Source organism: Anolis sagrei, chromosome 3 (assembly GCF_037176765.1).
Source record: "Anolis sagrei isolate rAnoSag1 chromosome 3, rAnoSag1.mat, whole genome shotgun sequence".
Classification (NCBI taxonomy): domain Eukaryota; kingdom Metazoa; phylum Chordata; class Lepidosauria; order Squamata; family Dactyloidae; genus Anolis; species Anolis sagrei.
Window position 1 is genome coordinate 192158139 of NC_090023.1, and position 26307 is coordinate 192184445.

A 26307-nucleotide genomic window follows, 5' to 3' on the forward strand; every position below is an offset into this window, starting at 1 on the left:
TCCATACAGTCATGCTGGCCACATGACCTTGGAGGTGTCTTCGGACAATTCCAACTCTTTGACTTAGAAATGGAGATGAGCACTAACCTCCAGAGTCGGACACAACTGGACTTAATGTCAGGGGAAACCTTTACCTTTTACATTATCCTAAAAGAACATAAAAACCCCAAAATTGATTTGCGTGTGCAAAAGCAAGTCTTTTTCTGCAAAATAAAACCACAGATGAGACAGACATCTTTGAATGGAAGGAAATAGGCCACAGCTTTATTTGATTAGAGCTGTAAATAGGTTGTCTACTTTGGTCTGAATCCAGGCATCGACCAACCTGTATGTTGATCGATGAGCTCACCAATCCATCCCAACGCCAAATCCCCTGGAGTAGTTTATGATGTGTGAACTTCAAATCTGCCCTTGGCCAGGCATGACCAGTTCCCTGCCACACACACCAAGTTTCCTTTCAGAGAACCCCCCCCCCCCCCCATTTTAAAAATATATATTTGGAATTAATACAAGGTTTAAAATGTTAAAATAGAACATTTAAATAAAAGAAGTATATAATTAAATAACTATCTAGCAAAGGTAGGGGTCCAAGGAGGGACACACTATATTTGAATAATCAATTGGAACTTTTCAAACCTTGAGCAAGGAACTCTCCAACACAAGGACAGGAATATCATTGTGGTATTCTCCCTATTGACTGAGCTCAGCTCCCACCCCATCAGAGTTACTCATTGATCTATATCTACAGTATTGTGGGTGCTGGAACATCTGGAATCAGTATTTATTTATTTTTCATTGTGATATCAATATTCTGTCTTTGAGGATGAAATAAACCATCATCTTGGGATCCAGCATAAGTACACTGGTGGTACCACCATGGGGATATTTGTTGAATACTTCAAATAAAAGAACCTAAAGAGAAACTCAGTATTCAACAAAATACTGAATTTTTGTATACTTTCAGGTCATTTTCTGACTTAAGTCAACTACAAGGGGAACCTATCACAATATTTATGTGGCTTAAAGTTTATGACTTAGCCACAGTTACCTAGTGAGCTTTCATGATGAGCTGAGATTTGAGCTCTATGTCTTCAAAGTTGTAGTTCAACACTCAAAACACTATGCCATGCCTGCTCAAAAGAATAAATAGATATGTTATATGGCATATAGAAGAGGCATAAATATGATAATTAGAGAAACAGATATAATAGGTACTTGGTCTGAAGCTGATCAGAAGTTTGCAGGGTTTTCACTGCAAACTGCAAACAGAAACTATACCAGAAAAATCTCATACACAATTTCCTTGTTGCACTTGCTCAGTGAGTTTTTTCTCTAATCATAGTTTCCAAGTCCACTGCTGTTTATGTTGCTGCTCTGGGAATTTCCAATTACATTCCATATAAGTCTTTGCTGCAGTATGTGGTAGTTAAAAACGTCTTTATGCAGAAATCCAGTGTCATTAGGCTGAAAATGGTAAAGCCTCATAGCTGTATGAGTTCCCTATGTCCTGTTGTTTAGAAAATCTTCCTCTAGAATTCTTGAACATGTTTACAAAAGATGAAACTATAAACAAAACTGAGCATATATTTTCTGATAATACTGACCATTGTTTGACTGTATTCTATGAAGTGCTGCAAAGGTATTTAGATGCACATGTTTACACAAACAAACAAGCATATGCACATTAATGCATAACTGAAGTTTGCTCTTCTTCCTTGCCACCATTATATCAGAGAAGAAATATAAGAACCATAATGGCATATGAATATTCTACATGTTTAGGCTATGTGTTTATGGACCCTAATAAAGAGCACAATTGAGGTTTGATCTTGTACTTCACAGTTATATCAGACAAGAAAGATAATTTAGATTTTCTGGTTGTGAGATTATGGATCCTAAGGATCAGAGCACATTTGATATGTGGCCAGCTATATATTTTCTTGTAAGATTAATTTTTTTGAGATGAAAAGAGGAAGCGACTCTTAATTTAGTGCTTAACTAAAATTCATACTTTTCAATTACTATAATTCTGTTGTGATGTATGGGTAGGATGATCTGGATTGGGAAAGAAGAAGATGGTATTTTAACTCTTTGTATTCTGTAGTAACTTTTCCATTGAAACTTACCACTGTTACCAAAATCCTTTCTGTCTCTATATTAGTAGGGCTAGAATCAAGATACACAGCCATTAGGAATGATTTGAGATGAAAATGTGACATATTATGGAAAAGGTTAGGTGTCTGACCATGATGTTGATCCTCGACATACAGGTCTATATCTGCTTTTTATTGGTAACAAAAAGATATCCTTCACTGGAGTCTCCTGAACTGAGATTCATTATCCAGAGAACACAAATTCTTGACCTATCCCAGGTGTAATTCTGTCCTTTACTTCTGAAAATTTACTGTTAGTAATGTGTAACACTATAAACATTTTTCTCCATGGTGAGTGCCAACCTGTGTAAAATAAAGTAATTTATTTTTTTGGACTGTATGGCTTAATTTTGGCAATTCTAAGAAGAAATAATGCTTTGTGACATGTTTCATGACAACTGAGTTTTCTTTCCAGCATTTTGCCAATGAAGTTTGGAGTACTGTGGAGATCACATTCTATAGCTGGAACACATTTATTCTTTTGGGAAAATGAATAAAACCATCTCATTTGCCTGTCTAACAAAACTTCCACTTTTCAAGCTAAACTAAAAAAATCCAAATAGAAGAAAATGTTGACAGCTCAGTGACTTTTTTTGTGACTCTTCTTTTTTTCCAACTCTCTTCCTTGCAGATAAACACAAAGAATCTAACAGGACACCCTGTCCGCCGACCCTTATTTTACATACTGAATTAAAAAATAAACCAACAGAGAATGAAGACAAGGTTTGTTCCACATTACTTTCCTCGAATCTGGGAAACACTTGATCTGCTGCAAAACAAAGGACAGGGGCTTGTTGCATAGATTTCCTTATTTAAAGCAATTATATTATGTAGTGGGACTTTACAACAATGCACTGGCCCATTGTTGTATAGCTCCAGTCAAACATAAGTTGATGGGCTAAAATTTCTATCAGCCATAACAAGTTTAGCTAATTAAGAGGAATGTTGGCTGCAAAACTTATATAGACGGCCCAGATTTTCTGTTTCTGCTCCATCTGCTTGCTATAGCTCATTCATATGCAAGCATATAATGAAAGGAGTAAGGAAGAGGAATCATAAATTCTAAATGATGCATCTTGACACTGTGATGTATAAAGACTGGGCTAGAGCAGTGGTGGGAATTATTTGGTTGTTTGAACTACTGTTGAACAACAACTCAAAGCAGCCAAGGCCAACTTGGCCAGTGGTGAAAGATGCTGGGAATTGTAATCCAACAATATCTGGAGGGCCAGTGTTTGGGTAATATCTGGATTCCCATCTTTGGGATAGAAGAAGAGAATACTAGCAAGGATTCAACTTGGAGAAAAGGTTCACTGACCAAAAGCTGAAACGGGCACTAACTTTGATGAAAAATGAAAACACAAAAAATAGTGTTTCATAAAAAACAATACAATAAAAACATACAGTTGTTTAGTTCTTTTATTATAAATTATATGTTTCCTCTCTTAATACCTATGTGTTGTTCATGTTTTATTGTTGAAGCTATGGTCTTTTTAGTAAGTAAAAGAAACAATTACCTTCCTATTCAAACTATTATCTATTATTTTCCATTTTGGTGCCTCTATTTTGTTATACTATGCCTAAATACTAACCAAAAAGAGGTCAGTGATCCTCCACTTTTGGCCCATCAGATGCTCGGGTTCTGGACATCCAGTTGTCCAGCCAGTGGTAAGGATCTCTGGGAGCTGAAGTCCAATTCTTCCGGAGAGCCAAAAGTTGAGAATCACTATTGTAGACTAATGCATTATTTAAATGACTGGGGAAAAAACACAATTTAATTTTATTTATGTAGTATAGAGATGCATTCTCATAATTAATTTCTGTATGTTTTTCCCCATTAAGAATCATTCTTTAAAGCTACTCCCAGATGATGATGGTGGTGCAAATGGCAACAAACCTGTGGCATCCACTCCAGTGCCAGGATCTCCATGGTAAGCCAGTGCAAACCAGGTATATTTCATCAGTCTCTGTAGATAATACTCAAATAGGAATTGGTGATCTACTTTGATTGTGGAAAATTATTTTTTAAAAAATAACTGATAATGTGAAGTCATACTTTTATTACCATAACTTTACAACATGGTGAAATAAATATATTTTAAAAAATTATAAGACTTCTTGTCCCGTTTCCTAGACTACATATACAAATATGTAGACGTAGAAACAACGTTAAAGACATGGGGTTGGCTCTAGATATACATACATGTTTTAAAAAGAAGAGTTATAGGAAGTGATTTTCCTCTCCCACGTAGCTGGGGTAGTGCATCCAAGCCCAAAAAATGCTAAATAGAGCTTCAGAGAATCCTGGTGAATTTCATGGGATGTGATACACTGAATTATACCCTCAAATTATGTGACAGCATCTTCTTTGAATAGAGCTATTCCATTTACGAGAGGCAGCTCATGGTTCCTATCCCTATACTAGACTACATCCTACTTAAAATCTTACTCAGTGTGATCTATGACCAACTAGGGTTGTACTGTCATTAGAAGCCAGCCATGAAGGAAAGATTTAGGAATACTTCTAAAACCAAACCTGTATTTGGGTTACACTAGAAAAAGTAATCTTTTAGTTGTTTGCTTTTATTGTTGATATAAAGGCCAATGTTGACTCATCATGCAGATTTCATCATGTGATCCATCACAGAATCACACTGAAACATGGAGCGGACCTTTAGGGAATATATTATTAATTCATGCCCATTTAGATGTAGCATCAAAAAAATACCATAACCCATGATAAATTAACACACCCAGTAAACCTGGAACTGATCCCAAACCCTCTCCACTTGTAGGCTGGCTCCATGCTTCTGATGGATTCTGTGGTTGATATGACATTACCAGACATGCACTGGAATGTCATGTGGGAACAAGAGCAGGATGTGTGAGAATGATTCCAGGTTGTACAGCTTATAACAAATTAAAAGGTGAGTTTTGATTGCTTCTGTGCAATCACATTAGCTCTGTACAGACATCATGACATGCTGTAAAGACTGTGGAGTTGTCATGTCAAATTCAGAGTTCACATTCAGCCTCAATACCTGTAGGGTAGAGTAAGGTTTTCTGTCATTTAGGTATATTAAAAGTAAATAACTAGGCAATTGAATTTGCTTGAAGAAACGGATATGTCTTTGGGGAGATGTTTCTGCAGGATACTCTTAATTTGTTTCAAAAGCAATGTTGTTTCTGTTCCATAATTTGGATTACTGCATCTAGAACATGATTTCAAGTCCATTCTATAAGGATATAAGAGCCCAGAAGCATCAGGCAAAATCCAGTCTAGCATTCTATTGAATCCATAGTTAGCCAAATGCCTGTAGGAAGCCCATAAGCCAGATTTGAGTTCAACTCCTTCCCTCCATCATACTTCCCAGAAACTAATACATAGAGGCATATATACCCACCAAAAGCCAGATCCAGCATGGATTTGTTATCCAGATTGGGGGGCATCGCTACATTTTTACAGTAGTGAATTCAACAATGCAACTATGTACCGTGTGGAAAAAGTACTATATTTAAAAACACAATTTTTAAATTTCCCATCATTCACTTTTAGTATCTGACTCCTAGTAGCATGAGAAGAGGGTATTTCTTCCTATTTACTTTCTCAACACCACTCCTAATTTTATGTACTCCCTATAATCTCTCAATCTCTCTCTACTGGTCTTTCATGAAAATCTGAAGATGCTCCAACAGTTCAATCTTTCCTCATTGAGGGTTTCTTCTAACCACTTGGTTATTTTTTTGTTTTAAAATACTATTTCATATATGCTCATACTAGCTTTGGTATAGTCAACACCACCCACAACTTTATGATTCATGGCCCAAATGTCATGAAACATAAAGATTCACTCAACCTTTTGCATTTCGTAGCTTTTGGATCTTAAAACCATTTACTATTATTGTCTCAAAATATATTGCACCCTGATTATACATGTTTTAATGGAATGTACCACAGAGGTCAACGAGAATTAACTCAAGAAAGTGTTGAATACAGCCCTATTTTATTTATATTCAGTACACTATTTAACGGCCCAATAACCAGTATTCTTTTGGCAGACTACAATAACTTAGAAATATAAAAAGTTCAAACAGTGAATAGAAACTGCACATAGCAATTCAATTATAAAACTAGCAGAAGCTAGACCTTAAGTAGGCACTAGAGTCTTTTTTGCATTTGCACTGAATTGGCTAATGTAACTGCATTATATCTGAATCCCCCCGCCTTTCAAATAACATTTATTTTCCTGAGCATTCTTCCTTTCCAGTCTCAAAACAGTGCTGAATTTTAATTTGTGTTTCAGTTGCATACACTACTGCTTTCTTAAAAATATATTTGGTGGTTATAGTTTGGTCCCTGCCTCTAGAAAATCACTATCAGTAATATCACCACTAAAATGATTTGTTAAAATGTTACATATGAAACCTCCAAGGTCAAGTTGAGGCCATAAACCAGAGATGGAAAATTTGTCGCTCCAAATCTTTATGAACTGCTACTCCCAGAATCCCTCATCATTGTTAGAACTAATGGTACTTCCATTGAAGGGCTACATGATTGTCACTTTCTTTATACATTTTAACTACGTTGTAAATAAACTTCAGCAAAATCCCTGTGGAATCGCACTGTTGATCTTTGAGTTGGAAAATATTTATGTCTAGTATATGTGCATTTAAAATATTGGTTGCCCATTGTAAATTAATTTTTCTCAACACACATTTCATTTAAGGATCAATTTCTTTACTTTCTGATCAGTACAGGGTAGCCTATTATAAAATGTTTGAGCAAAGAATTCATAGCCAAACAGTGGCCAACCCAGAGAGGTTGCTAGAGAATCAAATTATTGAAACCCCAAAATAGTAATATGTTAGGGGTGAAAAATGTGTGACTTTTCATATATTGTTGGACTCCAGCTTCCAAAAGTATTGGCCAATATGGTCAATAGTAAAAGATGAAAGAAATTGAGGTCCAACCATGGGCAGGATGTGGACCAAATGTGCGTGGGGGCATCTTTCCTAACACACTCTGTTTATAGTTTATGAGCCACCAATGAGTCCAATAACTTCTGGCAGGCCACAGATTGGCCTTATTTATAATAGAAAAAGTTAGCAGCCACAATGTCATAAACAGGTCTAGGAGGAATATATTGTGATTCAAACAGTCTTGATTGAGGAAAGGAAGTTGAGGAAATCTTCCTGAGCCAACCAAAACAACCAAGTGGAAAGACACTGATAAGCCTAATCAGAGAAAGCCACTGCCAGAAAACACCAGGATTCAGGCTGAAGGATTAGAACTGGAAGGGATGGATCTGAAAAGTTGTCTCCATTATAACATCCAGCGGTCTGACTGGGTTTCAGCCAGCTTTTTCTACAGAGGCTGATTGTGAAGCAGGAACATCTGTTGTGATTGTGCTGTGGACATTTACCTCTGGACTAGTTCACTCCCCCAATACAAAATTGTGGCTTGGCAGTGTCTGCTGCTCTTTCAGAAAGAGGCACAACACATCAATATGCTTTAACAAATGTATTTTCTGTTTCTCTCCTGTTACTCTCTGAAATTCTCAAGGTATCATATTGACTGGAAAAAACCCAACTATTCATAATCTAAACTGTACAGACCATTCTGATTTTATGGAGAGCAAACCCAATTATAACTATAATGAGTCTTGATGTAAGAAATATTTATGTGCTGAATCCTATTGGGATGCCCAATTAGAGTACAGTCATTGTTAAATGTGACTCAGCAGTGAATACGCCAGTGATGAAATAGGTCTACTCTGATTTAATTTATTTTTGCTCTAAAACGAACAATCAGAACAGGGATGGAAAATGTGTTGTCTCCCAGCTGTTTGGCTGCATTGGTTCAAAGAGCCAATTAACTATGCTGATTAGAGTCATGGTGCAACAACATCTGGAGGACCAGATGTTGCCCATCCCTGAATGAGCTCAATAGTAGCTATTTTACCCATTTTAATTATATAATATGATCTCAAGAGGGACTTCTACCCAATGGATAAGAGGAGAAGCTTCAGTTTGCCCACATCAGATGATCAATATAATCAATCACGAGTTTTACAGCTCGTGTGGAAATATCTCAGTGTCAATGTTATTTAATTTATCTGAATTCTTCCTTTTTTATTTCCGCGTGGTTTGGTTTGCACACTGCAATGTCTGTTTTTACATTTCTCCCTAACTAGTGCATTCTTTTGCACAACTTTCACAGTTTAGGCAACATTTTCATTGAATACAACGTGTCCCTTATTCAGTTGCATTCTAGCAATTCCCATTTTAAACAAGGCACAGCTTATTTCCTAGAAGTGCCTCTTAAGTTTCATAAATGTGTTAATGTTTGAAATGAAATGTGTATTTCTCTTTACAAATGTCAGGTTTTGCAAAAATAAAAATAAAAAATTGCTGAGCCAGTTAATTCAAGCAACGTTCTTAGCACAATCCTATATGTGCTTGTTTAGAAAAAAAGTAAAAATCATTAAGTTGATTGAAAGGGTAGAGGACAGAAGTCTGTGACAATGGTTTGGTAATGAGACCAAACAGCACAAAATACATATTAAACAGCATCCTATGGTGTTTAACACCACAATCTGTATGCTTTCTGCCCAATCCAGATGGTACAAGTGTAATGGCATATGTTTTGACCAGAAGATGAATGTCAAAATCCATATTGTAGCAATGATTTTATGGGCTAACCAAAAAGGTCCAAAAAAGTAGGCCTCAAGTTCCTGAGTTACAGACTAAAATCCATCAGGATTAATTTAATCATATGCAAACTTGTCTTATCTCATCACAAAACATGTTTACATAGCTATGGCACCATACATGTTTCTTCCCATCATATTAGCAGACATACTATTGTGCCTTTTTGATTGTCTTAACATGTATATTTGACATCAGAAGGCATTCATCATTGTTGTAGGCTGAGAATTCAGTGGTTTTGTCATGGCTCAATTCTATGAGTCATGGAAACTAGTTTTGCAAGGTGTTTAGTTTTCTATGCTAAAAGAGTGCTGGTGTCTCACCAAAATAAATCTATTATTTCATTGCAAGTGGTATCAATCTTCATTCATTCTTTGGTCTAGATCAGGGGTTCTCAAACATTTTAAACAGAGGGCCAGGTCACAGTCCCTCAAACTGTTGAAGGGCTGGATTATAATTTGAAAAAAAAAACATGAATGATTTCCTATGCACACTGCACATACCTTATTTGTAGTGCAAAAACACTTAAAACAATACAATAATTAAAATGAAGAACAATTTTAACAAATATAAACTTATTAGTATTTCAGTGGGAAGTGTGGGCCTGCTTTTGGCTGATGAGATAGGATTGATATTGTTGTTGTGTGCTTTCAAGTCGTTTCAGACTTAGGTTGACCCTGAGCGAGGGCCGGGTAAATGACCCTGGAAGGCCGTATCCAGCCCCCGGGCCTTAGTTTGAGGACCCCTGGTGTAGATGAATCCTTACAGATAAACAATTTGGACTAAACCCCATTCTGTCAGATGCAGACAAAATACAATGCACTAGCACACCAAATAATCAGTGCTTCTATAAACTTTTGTCAGCTGATGCCTTTCCAGTGTGATCTTTGAGATGTTTATTTTTAATTTAGTCCCCCTAAATTTAGTGGTATTTAAATCATATCATAGTGGTGGAGGTTTTAAGAGCATGTTGTAGGTAAACTTCTACTATTCCTATTATTTTTAATCAGCGCCCTCCAATTGGAACAAATTACCATTTTGGATAATTGAAACCTTTATTATGCCAAATAGGGACAAGCAATATGTGATGCTGGGAGATGAGCCTGATAATTTTTAAATTAAATGTCAAATTGGGTTAGTAATGGGAAAGTGAAGCGATTTCTAGAGGGAGCTGCCATTTGGATCCATTTTAAGCACCTCTCCAGAGATGTTTCCTGTGCCTTTCAGTTCAGATGTGGAAATGGGCCATTTCCATTTTAGCTATTACCTTGCTTTTATTAGATAAATGCCTGGGCTTCAGCTGGCCCAGTGGTAACAGTTAACACAATGAATGCATTTATAGCTGGAAATAAATTCTGCCATCATCCAGAGTAATGGAAAAGAGCCTGTGATATAGGCCAGAGACTCTTGGAATTCAGGAACAGGAGGAAGAAAGCAACAAATGATCAAAGATTTTAACAGTGCCTTACTATGCACACTATCTTGGAGTGTGTGTATGTGTCTTTAAGTCACCTGCCAATTTATAGTTACTCCATGAATTTAATATGGTTTTCTTAGGAAGGGATTCCTCAGAGATGGTTTTGTTAGTCCCTTCCTCTGAAATACAGCCTACAGCTCCTGCTATTCCTTGATGTTCTCCCATCTAAGTACTAATAAGAGTTGACCCTGCCTAGCTTCTAATGACAGATGGGCTCTGGTGCCTTTCAGATACCTATGACTTATTCTGAGTAAATAGGATTGTTCTCTGAATAGCCCATTTGTTTGTTTGTTTGTTTTTTATTTGTTTTTAAATTAATTTGACTGCAGACTATTTGATTTCAGGAATTTCTCACCAGTCACAGTTTGTAAATTGAGAGAGTTTCGGTCCTTCCTTGAGAGTCAGGAATAAATCTCAAGCTACTGTGTTTGCTACATGGCAAAATAAATATAAAGGTTATTACTCTGGAATACAAGGCACTTGTCTCTGAATTGGTTCCCGCTGCTTTCTGCTTAGTTGCTTTTACATTCAGAGTCCAATTTCTTATGCACATTCTTTATATATAAAGAAGGAGAAAGTATACTAGAATTTGTGAAATAGCCAGAATTGGAAATGGAATATTAGATGTGGGATTAGGGATCCACAATGCCCTCCTCAATTAGTTCTTCATACTTCTGAGTCTTGTCAAAATTATGTTTGGTTGGTGAGTACACGTATCTGAAGAAATGAATATATAAAATCCAGAGTGGGATTCATCACCCCACTGACAACAAAGCTTCCAGCCTCCTTTAATAACAGATGACTGAACCACTATGCTGCTCAGATTCTAGGAACCTGGTCTAACTATACAAAAGCTATCCAAAGGACTGAAAATATTTTAGGAGTTAAGGTTCAGCACCTTGGGGAGTTCCTATATAAACCGTATAAGAGAAATACAGTAGTTTAATATTGTTTAAATCTGCCCACTGCTTCAACAAATGACTCACTGATGTTTGTCCTTGAGTGTTCAGAAGCTGCTTCCATTTTTAAGACAAACTACTGTTGGTTAGTTTGCTTTATAGGCAATGTGAGAGCCATTTCTGTCTTATTTTCCAAATGGCCACTGAGGTGATTTATAATAAAATACATTCAATAATAAAATCTCAGCAACCAAATCAATACAATGGATATACATGTAATATTCATTCCCTAAAATGAAAGCACGGATAATTTCTTGTATCCATAGATCGAATAGGTTGTGACACAATAAGATTTAAAAAATAAAGAAATTTATCTGTTTCTGGTTTGTTTCATTTTGCATGAGATTTTCTTTCAAGGTCAGTGCATCCCATTTCTGTATCAATCGGTGCTCTTTTAAATGCAATGTTAATAATTCATGTTTTATTTTAGATATTTTCTCTCTCCAAATACTCTTTATACATATTTGCTGTGATTCTGTGTCATGCCTTATGCTGTGTTACTTTGCATGTAAAGTGTTCCCCCACTACATTGTGGTTCGGTTATTGCAGACTCACTGTATCATGGTCGTCCCCCCCTGAGCAACGGGAGGAGGAGGAGGAGGGGAGGGGGAGTCAGGGACTGGCAAATGGTGGGGCTGGAAGATGCTGAAGCCCCAGGAGGCGGTGGGACATTGCTCCCTTTGGGCCAAGAGTCTGCAGAGGAGGAGTTGACGGAGGAAGAGGGTGAGCACAGGTCTTGGCCAAGGCGCCACTGGCCTGGGCAGCTACTCCCTCCTCTGCCTCTTCCTCTTCCTCTTCCTCAGAGGCCCAGGCCAGATGAGAAGAAGAGCGAAGGAGAAGAGGAGTGCCCCCAAGCACTTGCAGCAGACAGCAACCACAGCAGCAGCAGCTCCCTTCTCCACCTCTTCCTCCAAGGAAGAGGAGAAAGAGGCAGAGGAGGAGGAAGCTGCTGCTGCTGCGCTGTTGACACCTGCTGCAAGTGCTCGGGGGCGCTCCTCTTCTCCTTCTCCTTCACTCTTCTTCTCATCCAGCCTGAGCTTCCCTACATCACTGGTTTTCACTTATCATGGGTGGTTCTGGAACTTAACACCCATGATAAGTGGGAGAACACTGTACATAGCTATGTTGCAGAGGTGCTCTGGAGCCATGGTTGTTTCTCCCCCCCCCCTTTCCTTTTTAAAGGCCAATAATTGTCTCAGAGCATTTTGAAAATGCAAATGTTGATGTTGTCACTTCAGCTCCACCCAAAATATTAGCTATCTGACAGAAGAAAGATCATGTCACATTTGGTTGGGCTTTGTTAAAACTGAACTCCGCAACCAGTCTTCTCATAGTCCTCCAAATTCTCCTCTCCCAAATAAGAATGAATCCGGGATCTAATAGGTGTGTTGTTGGCAGACCAGTTATCTGTGATTAGGCTCCTCCACTGCAATTTGTTCAATAAAAGCAATTTAATAGCTGCATGGGCAAGCCATTTCACAAATCGAGGGCTCTTTAACATTTCACGAGTATGGAAAGGTCCTCATATCTGCAGGGAATATGTTCCTAGCCTCACCACAGTTATGGTTACAACAGAGTGCTATTGCTTTACTTCCCTTCAGTAGAGATTCCTAAAAAAATATAATCTCTAGGTTCTCCAGTGCAATTCAGTGTATACAGTAGACTCTTATGGAGAACTTAGTGCAATGGTTCTCAACCTTCCTAATGCTGCAACCCCTTAATACAATTCCTAATGTTCTGATGACCCCCAACCATAAAGTTCATAACTGTAATTTTGCTACTGTTCCGAATCGTAATTCATTCACTGGACCAAATTTGGTACAAATACCCAATACATCTAAATTTGAATACTGGTGGGGTTGGGAGGGGGGATTGATTTTCCCATTTGGAAGTTGTAGTTGCTGGGATGTATATTTCACTTACAATCAAAGGGCATTTTGAACTCTACCAATGATGGAATTGGACAAAACTTGGCACATAGAACTCTCATGGCCAACAGAAAATACTGAAAGAGTCTGGTAGGCATTGGTCTTGAATTTGAAAGTTGTAGTTCACTTACATCCAGAGAGCACTGTGTACTCAAACAATGATGGATCTGGACCAAACTTGGCACATATACTTAATATACCCACTGGTGGAGTTTGGGGAAAATAGAGCTTGACATTTGGGAGTTGAAGTTGCTGAGATTTATAGTTCACCTACAATTAAAGAACATACTGAACCCCACCAATGATGGAATTGGGCCAAACTTCCCACACAGAACCCCCATGACCAACAAAAAAACCTCTGTGTTTTCTAATGGTCATTGGTGACCCCTCTGACATTTCCCTCATGACCCCCCCCCCCCCCCCCAGGTCCCAGTCCCCAGGTTAAGAAACACTGACTTAGTGAATTACTAACTTTAGCACATCACTAACTCTAGTGCATCCTCCCTGTCCTGGGTGAAGATAAGTGAAATTATGGAGATTGGCTCCATGGTTATGGGGGCTTTGATATACAGTATATAGTACTATGATTCTACTTAAATTGGAAAGTAAGTAGAATGTATAGCCAGAAAACTTCAGTGCTTCACCAAACTACAAAACCTAGCCTAGAACAATGCCAGTTAAATTGGAACAGGAGTAAGACAGATAAAAATTCTGTATCATTTTAGACACACATCACAGCTAATAGAAACTTGGGAGGAAACTAGAATGACGAAATCACAGTGATTGCTCAGTTCTTAACTGACGGAAGGGGAAATTCTTAGAAAGCTGTCACTGAACTCTTATGCCTTTGATTCTTACTGACATAACTAATAGCAGTGCTTATGTATTCCTTGGTGACTGTCAGCTAGTATATGATGTTTGAGCCTATTTGCTTCATATAGTCTCGATATTATATATAATATCATCTCAAGGCAGTCAGTTTAATCTTTAGTTAAATCAATTAAATACTGATTTATTTTCCTGCTCTTGCACCAAGGCTGGCTCCTTAATGTATATGGTTCTATGGCTCTAATATTTATGATAGTTTGCTTTCCTGCTCCTTAAGCTTTCTATCCACTTCAGTATGATCTACAGTGAGCCAAAAATCTGGTCAGTGATGCATTTATAGTTCCTGTGGTGATTAACAGTGCTAGTGTTCAAATTAAGAAGAATCATATCCCTGAAAGTTGGAGAAATTGTAGTGATTCCTTAAGCAAGTACTGCAATAATTATAAGGAAACATAGATAAACTAAAAGATAATAATAATAATAATAATAATAATAATAATAATAATAATAGAAGAGGAACAACTGATATGAGGATTTAAAGATCGAACTGCAAAGACCCTGGCACAAACCAGTAAAGGTGGTCCCAGTGGTGATCGACACACTGGGTGCAGTGCCTAAAGACCTTGGCCTGCATTTAAACACAATAGGCGCTGACAATATTACCATCTGGCAGCTGCAAAAGACCACCCTACTGGATCTGCATGCATTATTCACCGAAACATCACACATTCCTAGACACTTGGGAAGTGTCTGACATGTGATCCAATACAACAGACAGCAGAGTGATCTTGTTTGCTGTGGACTCATCTTGTTGTGTTTCAAATAATAATAATAATAATAATAATTATTATTATTATTATTTGACATTTTGAAAACTATACCAGATTTCTCTCATTATTTCCAATGCTTTGCAGTGATTTCATTATTTATAATTGATTATATGATCTATTATTTCATTTTAGGATTTATTTATTTATTTATTATTTACTTCATTTGTACCCCGAAGGGGACTCAGAGCGGCTAATTTGTCTCCTTGCTCTTTTTAAATATGTAAGTCATCATGCAGTTATTCACTTACTTTCTTCTATCAGATATAGAAGAAATCTGAGCTATAATCAGCCCTCAACTTTCATGGATTTTAGTTCTGTGGTTTTCATTATTCATTGCTCAACAACTTGATATTCCTTCCACCTTTTTCTTCTCCATCTCCTTTCCTGCCAACAGGAGAGAAGGTGGAGGAGGAATGGCAGCAGCAGCAAGAATAAACTACTACTGCTGCCAGCTTCCGTTAAAATTGACTTCAGTACTGAGTTCTTTGGAGGTGGAGGGACTTGGAAAATCTGTTGAATGCATTGTGGTGCCAACATTAGAAAGTGAGAAAATGAAGTATGGGATGGGATTGTTCAGGAAAGGAGTTTGGTAGGGTGTTTTTCAGTTCTATGGGGATCCTGCACCACTTGAAAGTAACATTCAGTTTTGACTCTTTTTAAAATACTTGTTTATCTTGGTTGTTGTAGGTTTTTTTGGGCTGTATGGCCATGTTCTAGAAGCATTTTCTCCTGATGTTTCACCTGCATATATGGCAGGCATCCTCAGAGGTTGTGAGGTCTGTTGGAAACTAGGAAAATTGGGTTTATTTATCAGTGGAAAGTCTGGGGGAACAGCAGACAAGAAACAATCAGGGTCAGCAAATCACCTCTCAACAAAGGATTCCCCCAGGCAGTAACAGACAGTAAAAACTGTCAGGCCATCAAATGCTAATCAAGGTGGCCAACTGAAACATTCATACCTTGCTTGAACAGACAAGAGTTCTTTCTCCCACCCTGGACTTTCTAGAACATGGCCATACAGCCTGAAAAACCTACAACAACCCAGTGATTCTGGCCATGAAAGCCTTCAAAAATACTTCTTTATCTTCATAGTTCAAATCCTCAAGTAATTTGGGGATTTCCTTTCTGGTTTTAAATACAAAATAATTTCTGTTGTATAAATGTTTTTTAAAAGAATCAAAAGGTGAGTTTTTAAATTTTACTTTAAATATTGCATTTTGTTTATTTGGAGATTCACAAGCAGAATCTAGACAAATGTTCAGTAGTTTTATTACAAGCTTGTGTGTAATATAGCACATATGGCATGTGGAGTATTTTCCTTGGACCTTAGCCTATAGGTTACAGGGGAGAAATCAGAATGAATGAAGGACATGATTCAAAGCAAGAGATATTATCTCTAATATTCCATCTCATGTACAAATTCTCATTTATTTACTAATACTAGGTAATACATGGGAAGTACATTCACTTACACTTCTTTCATTTGTTTTATTTATATGCATCTCCCAGTCCCTTCTACATCACTGCATACTGTGCTAACTGTGCTTTACAGTATCATTGGGCAGAAGAGACACATGAGTGCACCATACATTGTCTATCATTGTGTAAGAGCACAACACTTAAAGCTACCCATTGAGAATTCTCCATGGTTAACTCAGGTTCTCACTTACATGAAAGAGCTTTTACACTTAAACATAAGGACTCGTTCACATTGCCAATGAATGTGAAGCCACTGAAGTGTGTTTCTGGCATGAACATACTGCTGTTCCTCAAAGGTTTGGTGAACCCAATGACAATAACAATGTTGGCAATGGCTTGGAAATGGATTATGGATAAGTTTGATGGAGCATCCAAACACAGTTTTTGGCAAATAATGGCCACCAGAGTGTGTAATTCTTAGTAGATTTTAATTGTATTATTTTAATGTTTTTAACTATTTATAATTATTGACTGTTTGTTTTTATTATGTATATACTGAGGCATCAAATTGCTGCCAATTAGAAGCCACCCTGAGTTGTCGCCCCCCCCCCCAGGGGGTTGGGAAGGGCGGGGTACAAATATTCAAAATAAATAAATAAAATAAAACCCATGGAGAGGAAAACAAATGAATTCTCACCTTAAGACCTGTATATCTTTTTTTCTAGAGTTTGGGTGTCGAGGAAATCTTCAACTGCTGTTTTATAAGCAGTCCTCCAGAGTCAAAGATTTTGTCAAAATGAAACTGTAATCTCTATAATAGCATATTGATAAGTTATTACAATAACGGGTGAATGTTTTTAAAATTGAATATAATATCCAAAATAAAATAAATTCAGTGATAGAACTGCCATTTCCATTAGAGATACAGCAAACAATTCAAAGTCAGCAAAATCAGGAGAGATGGTCTCTGAAGCACCTTATGTCCCCCATACCTGGCTCCAGAGGATAAAGCCATAAAATATTTCTGACACCATTTTCAAGCATCCACTAGCATGATATTAAATATGAGCCAATGATTAATTATGGAAGGCTTTGGGAAAAGCCTGATCCTGGAAGCCTCCATAAGAAATGATCTGGGCACAGTCAGGAAACAAGGGCATCTACCTCAAACCTTTTTTAAAAATGAGAGGGAAACTTCAAGTCTTTTCATTGTTGTTCATTATTGATATATTTTCATATTTTTAGACTTGATGCATGTAGTGATAGGTGCTCCAGGTGAAAATATAGACCCATCACGGTTGCCCAACCCTGCTCTATGTTTTTTTGCATTTCAACTTCCAGCAAGCCCATAAGCATTGCAAATGGACCCAAATGTCTTCAGTGAAAAAGGGAGTCTTTGCTCTTCATGGCATCCCACTATAAAATAGTCAACATGACAGCATTTTGCATCTACTGCAAATAAATAAATAAATAAAATCCGGGGGGGGGGGGGGGGGGGAGAGAGGTGGAATCATTACTTTTTATTCAAAGTTATGTTTGGGGAAACAAAACAAAAGAAATGCCTGGAAGTCCAAGATGGTGAAAAGTGTCATAATCTCATCCAGTGGGAAGAAAACTTTTAAAATCCCTCCTTTTTTATATGTGGGGATGAAATAGATGAAGAATTACAACCTCAGGACCAAACATTTCCCACCTTTGTTTTTGAAAGAATGAATTAGTAATGCAAATAGTATCTCTTCTTTCCTGTTGCATTTGAGATTCTCTAAGCCTAGTTTGTTAATTAAAATAGGTGTATAGTCTGGACTGGAGATGACCGAGTCTTCTTCTTCAACCCTACAATGCAGTTGTCAGTGTGGGAGAAACCTGTGGATCTAAAGAACCGTGGTGATATTAACAGAATAATTGAAGACCCACCCCATAAACGCAAACTGGAAGCTTCAGCAAGTAACTAACGCTGTGATTATTTTTGTCTATTTAAATCTAAATGATGTGTGAAAATGCTGGTTATTAAATATGCAAATCTAAAAAGTTAAATGATATTAGATGAAATGCTGCTTTTGTATTATTGAGGTTCTGCTCACTGATTCTTCTCTCCATAAGTTCTGATTCATAATGAAAGATCTAATGCCAAAGGTGCAGGTTGTGGTCTGTAAGAGCTATAATTGATCACACTATCAATTATAATCATATTTAGATGTTTTATTCCATGTTTTAGTACCAAAGGAAGTGTAGTTGATGGAAATGCAAGACAGGGCCTTCTCATTGTTAACTTTCATCCTGGAACCTTCTGTTAGATAGGTAGGCCTCTTGCTTGATAATATTTATATGTCTGGTTAATACGTGTTTTCCTCAGCACACTTACATATTTTAATAGTTCCCTATGCTGTGTTCATTTTGAATGTTTTCCTTTTTCAAATTGCACTTTAGATGCTAAAAATATATACTGATTTTTGATTTATGAATTAAATAAATGAACGAGTTCAGGCATGTAGCCGGGTTGGGGGGGGGCGCTCGGGGGGCTTCAGCCCCCCCCCCCCCCCCCGAAATTCTCATGGTGGTTCGCGAAAAGGCCTTACTGGTGCATTATTTAAACTGTTATGTTTATTCATATCATGATTTAATCACCATACTCAATATATCCCATATGCATGGGGGTATTGGGGTAATGATACAAAAGGTTTGGTAGGCTAGACCCTCTTTCACTCAGACTCAGCCCCCCCGAAACTCAGCCCCCCCCCCCCAAAAAACCCTGAAAAAAATCAGCCCCCCCCCCCCCCCCGAAACGAAATCCTGGCTACGGGCCTGAACGAGTTGCATTAGGTAGACATGGATCCCAACTAGACTTGATCCACTAAAACAGTGGGCTATATTAGTCACCACTTGTATAAGTCCCATTGATTTGAGTGAGTCTACTCAAGTTGGAGTAATATTGGATTTAGTTCAAAGAATTCTATGTGTTAATGTGTTTGATGGATGTTACAGCCTAAATATATGTGAAGGAAATAGGCCGAATCGTGATGTAGAATTCTTGGTTGAAACATTATTTGATGTCCTGCCCACTTTTACTTTTGCCTTTCATGTATCCATATTTCACTATTTCTTGTTAAAAATACCTCTTTGTGGTTTGCTTTGCCCAAATGCCTCATTAACCAAGCCCGGGGGAGCTGTCCTGTAATAAGTGATTATTTAGACCAGCTGCAGAAAACAAATCTCAAAAATCCCTCTCACTTAAATGATGGAAGATTTGGCAGGCATGTGGGTGCTTCTGTCCAAATAGGACATTGGTAGTCTCTAGACATGAGAGATTTCTTAAAGACATTCTTGGCACCAAGGAAGCATTCTAGTTGATATGCTGAAATAATATTTTCAATTATCAGAATATATATCAGGGAGAGTATTTTAAAAGATGAGAACTTCTATAAATCCTTGATTTCTTGTCTTTTGTGAGAAAGTGAACACTACCAGTACTGTTTCATAGCAACCTAAAGCACCAAAGAAGAAATGTCTGGTTTGAAGTATGTGCTTATTTCATTGTTCAGGCAACTTGGATGAGACATTCAAAATATCCAAGGAATTCCCAATAGCTCTTACAAGTTGTACAGGGCACTAGAGGAGCCAAATAGTACTTCCCTGAATCAGGACATCACTTTGCTTGCCTCCATAATTTTCATTGTGAAATATGGGAGCTATACCAGTCGTGCAGGGTATTTCCGAATCAGGAAAGAACTGTGTTCTGTATTTAAGGTAGGAATTCTTCTGCACAAGCAAACACGTGCACTTTATAATTGAAATTCAATAAACAAAAATCAAACATGTTTGTATACATTTCGCTGCAAATGCAATTTTATAATGCAGTTCGTTTTTCTGCTGGTGCACATTTGCGCGTAAAATGAATAAGGGATGAGGCACAAAGAATCACTAAGAACCCTATTGCTGAGAAATCAAAGCCATAGCTCTGTTAGTCAGGAATATCAATATGTACAGGGATCTTATAACACCTTTGAGACAAACTGAGAGAATGAAGTTGGCAGCACAAGCTTTCATAAACTTAGTCTACTTCTTCAGAAGCATTGAATAAAGTACCTAGGAATGGACATATATAGAAGGACCATGCCGCCATAGAAATGCAAAGCTTGTGAGTATAGTGATGAGGTGACAGTTTCAGTATTAACTATGTTTACCTCGGGACAAAAATTGGATGGAAGATGTTAACTAAATATAAAATGAGTAGATTATTGATATGTAGTGTTATGGTGTCTGGAAACCAGACAAGTAAGAAATATGAGGAACCGAACCAGGATGTATGTATTTATGTATTTCTGAAAATTGGCCTTAGCTTAAGCAGTTTACAATAGTCAGAATAATTGCCAAATTTCCCCTTAATTCTGAAAATGTATAACCCCCAAAATATTACTTTGAATTGAATAAGTGGAAGTTATTTCAACTATAATTACATGTTCAATCAAGGTTAGATGACAAAATTGCCCAAGCAAAGTTATCAGAGTATTATAGGTCAACAAGAATCTCTTCCACTATGAAATAAAATGCATTTGGAATTCATGTATGAATAAAAACTGAAAGAATTAAAATGTTTTTCATTTACAGGAGAATCCATAATCACTGATATTCATGAAAGTGTCATAGTCTCATTGAACTGACACGCCTTATGCTTTTCTGAACAATACATCCCAGATTCTACTAATGAGTGAAATGCTTGGATAAGAATTAATTGGATCAGCAAGAAAGCATTGTAATATTGAGCTTTCCTACTTGGGATTTGAGATTCTCCATTTCATTACACCTACCTCCTCCCCAGGTTCTCCCACCAATCATACACCATTCCATGGAGCTGAGCATGCTCAGTTTTCATTATACTACTTTTTTCCCATCTGCATGTTTACGGCTTCCTTCCTTCCTTCCACTTCTTCAAACCTTGGAGTCCAACACCACAACTTGAAAGTAACATGTTGAAAGGGATATCATTACTCAGTTTATTAAATATGTTTTGACTATATGTCTGACACCCTCACTATAACAACCTAACATTCTTATTTTTTATTCTCCCAAGAAACAATGTAATCATTATTCTCAAAACACAAGGTTGGTGAAAGGGAATTATTGACCATTTCTAGCCATCCTAACTTGCCTTTTCAAAGTACTTTTGGGAGGTTTGGGGGGTTTCAGGAACCAAATCCCTACCAACACTCATGTAGGCTGTAGCTGAGTGTCCCCTTGCTATCTGCAAAAAAACCTTATGTCTCCCCCTTTAAAACACTGTTCAATCAAAGTGGTTCATGCACAGCTTCTTGGCAAGGTTAAGAGCACTTTGCAAAGCCCTCCTGGAATGCTGATGGACTTGTAAACAAGGCTTGTCTGCAAGCATGGATTGCCTGTGCAACTCTCCTGTGGTGGAATATTTTTAAACTTGTTAAGAAGCCCCCTGTAACTAGCACATCTCCTATTTTGCTTCAAAAGAAAGGGGGGAAATGGTTTAGGTCTTACCATATCACTGTAGGAGATTATGTGGTGTGAGTGGGAAGGACAAATCAAGGGAATTTGATCCACACTTTTGTTGGAAACACACAATCCAGAATAGTTCATAAATAATGTTATTTATTTGTTATAAAGTATCAAGGAAAGGAGACAGAATAACCATAAAAATGACAGGTTATATTTTTGGCTAAAACCTCAAATAACTTGTTCTATTTTTAGTTAGCATTTTATATTTTTGGATAAAATACAAGATTTTGGCCCAAGCATGTTGGTGCAAGATAATGCTGTCTTAGTCCTATAAACAATGATATTCAAAACCTGAACAGCAGAAGTAGAGGAATCATGAGGATAAGAAGGATGAAGATGACCTAACATTGAGTAAACATTGAGTAAAAACTATGGAATGTTAGCTCATGTATCAAACAGCATCTCCATAAAATAAAAGTTATGTCATAATCATAGAATCATAGAATCAAAGAGTTGGAAGAGACCTCATTGGCCATCCAGTCCAACCCCCTGCCAAGAAGCAGGAATATTGCATTCAAATCACCCCTGACAGATGGCCATCCAGCCTCTGTTTAAAAGCTTCCAAAGAAGGAGCCTCCACCACACTCCGGGGCAGAGAGTTCCACTGAACGCTGAACGGTTCTCACAGTCAGGAAGTTCTTCCTCATATTCAGATGGAATCTCCTTTGAGATTAGTTTACTTCATGTTCCTAAAGTTGATTTCAAAAGTGCTAGAACGCTGGCAATGTGGATTTTTAAATCTTTCACGCAGGCAACAAAAGTTATATGGCTTCCCCTCACTGCTCCAATATACATTTCATTTTCTTGTGGAGAGAAATGATCGCACTTCAGTAAGAGAGCACATGTTTTGCATAAAGTTATGTGATGGTTTTTGAAATGAATGAGAATTTTGTCTTTCAGTTAGCATTTTGTTAAATATTTGACTTCTTCCATGGAGTAAGGAAAAAGTAGGCAACATGTAGTCCATTTTATGCTTAATTTCAAAACCCCACTCCAAGCTATCAGTCCATGGACCTCCTCAGAAGAGCAGGGGGAAAGTGGAGAAAACCATCCTCCTTTGTTCCCTACTGTCTTTCCCTGTCTTTTGGGATGGCCTCCCATCCCGTGTCATTTTCCTGTCCTTTCCCCGCTTCCTCCCAATTCTCTAATTAGGAGTCAGCTCCTGAAAGCACCATTTTCAGGCACTGGCAGGATGGATTCCTATGGGCAACCACCAGAAGTGGCTGTGTGTTGTGGGATGGCCTCCATTAGACTCCATTTTGCCAGTGCCTGAAAATTGAGGAAAGACACAAAGAAGATCAAGACCCACGTTTCTAGCAAGAACAATGTGTCTCTCTTCCAATAGCCTACAGGATCAGGAGGGAGAGATTGAGAGAGAGAGAGAAAAAGTGTGGCAGAAAAAAGAGGAAAGAAGATTATCCCAACCACTGTTGGCTCTAATGTCATCTACCTATGCCAGACCTCAACTGATTAACCTTGTGTTAATGTGAGACTTGCTATAACAAATGTTTCCCTTAAGAAACATTAATCCTACTTGTGTGTATTCTTTGTGTAATGGATTCTTTTTCTCTTTATTTACCCTGATGCATTATGTATTGGGCATCCTGAATTTGTTTTGTTATCCATGGAGAATAAAAATGTGCATTGTGTGTATAATTAATGCACTTAGTAAAATATACAGTGATAGACAACAAGATAAATGTTACTTTGCTGGCCGTACAAACTAAATAGTATTGAATATATTTTCAAGACATTGAGCTTTGGGACCATCTTGCAGGAAGATTTCAATATTCTAAGAACATTGTGTCTTCTTACTTTCATTGTATTGTACTTTTGTATTATTGTATCTTTTAAAATTATGGAAACATGATTTTAAAAATTTCTCAACACTTAGTTTTCTATCTGAAAATAAATGTTCATTCTGTGGTTGACAAATAACATCACACACATAAGTCTTGGCCATATTCATGCAAAATCACAGGATTCATTCATTCAGTTCACATTCTTGTTCAACAAACATGCTTAAATGATTACATGCTTTTGGATTTTGCAATACTACTAAAATATGAAAATCATGCATTTAATAAGATATGTATTGAATTAGAGGGGGAGAGAAATTTTTTCTAGATTCTTGTATCTCATCCTGCCTATCTTGGTGATGAAATTAAAGATTGGTGGATGCATGCAGCTCTTGAGAAATAGCCTTTGCTAACAGATTTAAAGGCCATTTGGGCTTGGACTGAGCAATTTTATCGGAGAGTTTAACAGCACAAACAAAAGAAGAAATGTACACAACCCTCTCTTATCCCTCCCCCCCCCCACACACACACACAAACACAGAAGAAATATAATACAAATTGATAGAGTATTAGAAAGTGAGGAACTATTCTCATGCAATTATTCTAACAACTGTACTAACCTTTTGCCATAACACTGCACCTGAAGCATTTTTATTGAGCATAAGCACCATTGCTTATAAACGTGCTGAGTATTCTTGATCACAATAGAGCTCTTCTGTAGCTCCCATTCATTCAATAGCGCTCATGGAGAACTACTCCAGTAGGTTTTGCTTAGATTGCTACAAGATGGAGAATGAATGGTATTCTGCATTATTTCCTCCTAGCACAAATTCCCTACTAACATCTCTAGCCTCTCAAAATATTTAAAATAGAATGCCCAACCTAAATATTCAGCTACTCTCCATCTTGATCTCTTTTAGATTATTTTGTGCATACTCCATAGAATTTGCAGGTTTTACGTTCCAAATCACAACTGTCAGCCAGTCAGCCAGGGCAACACTAAAAATGTTGATGGGAAATTTGAACTGTATCCCTCTCATGTTCTTTTAAATACAGAGTAACACTTTATGTTTCCTATTTTGAGAAATATATGGCAGACCTTTGTACAATTTTTTGTATTGTGGACATCATCTCATGGACAAAAAGCCCCATCCAAGGATGCTGCTGAGATGCAGCCAGAATGGAGACTGCCAGGGCTACTTCCGGCAGGGTTCCATCCCAGTTCCATCCTAGCTATGTCTCATCAGCATGTTGAGAAACTGCCCTAAGAATATTGGCAGTCACCTGTGTTCTCACTGACTAAGCCAGGGACAGCACCGGACCAAGCCAGGGACAGAAGGGAAACAACGTGTGTGTGGTAAGGGGATGATGCAGGAATATATTGGACACCCCCCCCCCCATTGATTTTCTTCTTTGCCCAACAGATTCCCCCACTGTCCCCCAGCTTAAGGACCTCCATGTGATGAGGACCTGTGTTTGCTTGCTCCATTTATTTCCAGAGAGTAAATAATACCAGTACTTTTTGTTTGTTATCTGTTTGAAATTGCTTGCTTTCCACATGCTCTTTATTCAAGAGCATATTCAAGCTATCCGTTTTCTCACACTGAGACAAACAACTTTTAAGTGTGTCACAACATTTTTCTTTCTAGTCAGCTCTAAGAGGCCTATTGGGTGATAAAGGTTTTATAGATGTTCAGTCTCAGATGCCTGCTAGCTTGTGACACCATACCTCAGATAAGTCTTAGCATATTTTTGTGTGCCCATGGTGCCTCCTGTGCAGTTTCCCAATAAATGAAATAAAGATCTAGTATTATCTTCCACAGGGGTAGAATTCTGCTTGTACTAGTCTTCCTAAAACTCAGAAATAATCGGTTTTCCTCTTTTTATAAGCATATAATAAAATAATAAAAAATAAGCATATCTCTAACTTGTTTTGAAGTCAAAGGACTATATCCAGAATTTTTTTACTTCCTAATTACAGTGCATTATCATATTTACCTCCTCTTCAGCTGCCTGGGTGGTTCATTGATTCTGAAATCTTTATCATCTAGGTATTTAGGACTTCAGCTCCCCAAAACTCTAGCTAGGATAGCCAACAGTCAAGGATTCCATGAGAAGAAGTTCAAAAGTCTGTTTATTCAATCAGATTTCTTAGAATATCCTATGTGTAGGTGATGCAAGTTTGGTCTTCTGTTGGCTATATGGAAATACTTGGACAGTTAATCTGTGGCCTTGGACAGGGAAGTAACTTGAGGAGCTCCAGAACCACTGGCCTGGCTTGAATGATTGTAACAAAAAAGGTGCCCATATTTTTGAAGGAGTAGAAAATTAAGCAGTTGGTTCAGATGCCCTAACACAAATACTCTCTCCTCCCCATCCAATAATAATAATAATAATAATAATAATAATAATAATAGTAATAATTCATAAACTTTATTTATACCCCACCACCATCTCCCCAAATGGGACTCAGGGCAGCTAACATGAGGTTTATCACATGTCAGGTTTATCACAGAATCAGGAATACAGGAGGAGAAGCAAGGTGTAACTTCACCGTACCCTTAGGGTCCTTCCATACAGCCCTATATCCCAGAATATCAAGGCAGAACATCCCACAATATCTGCTTTGAACTGGGTTATCTGAGTCCACACTCAGATAATGTGAGACTTTCTGTCTTCATATTCT

General features: G+C 37.6%; 1 protein-coding gene across 1 annotated transcript in view; it reads left to right on the top strand.

The window, feature by feature from the left end:
* Nucleotides 1-26307, top strand: part of TCERG1L (transcription elongation regulator 1 like) — a 226277-nt gene that overhangs the window by 174685 nt on the left and 25285 nt on the right. The window contains exons 6-8 of the mRNA XM_060768650.2: nt 2785-2876; nt 3996-4084; nt 18092-18246. Of these exons, the coding sequence (XP_060624633.2) occupies nt 2785-2876; nt 3996-4084; nt 18092-18246 (336 nt within the window). The remainder of the gene's footprint in view (nt 1-2784; nt 2877-3995; nt 4085-18091; nt 18247-26307) is intronic.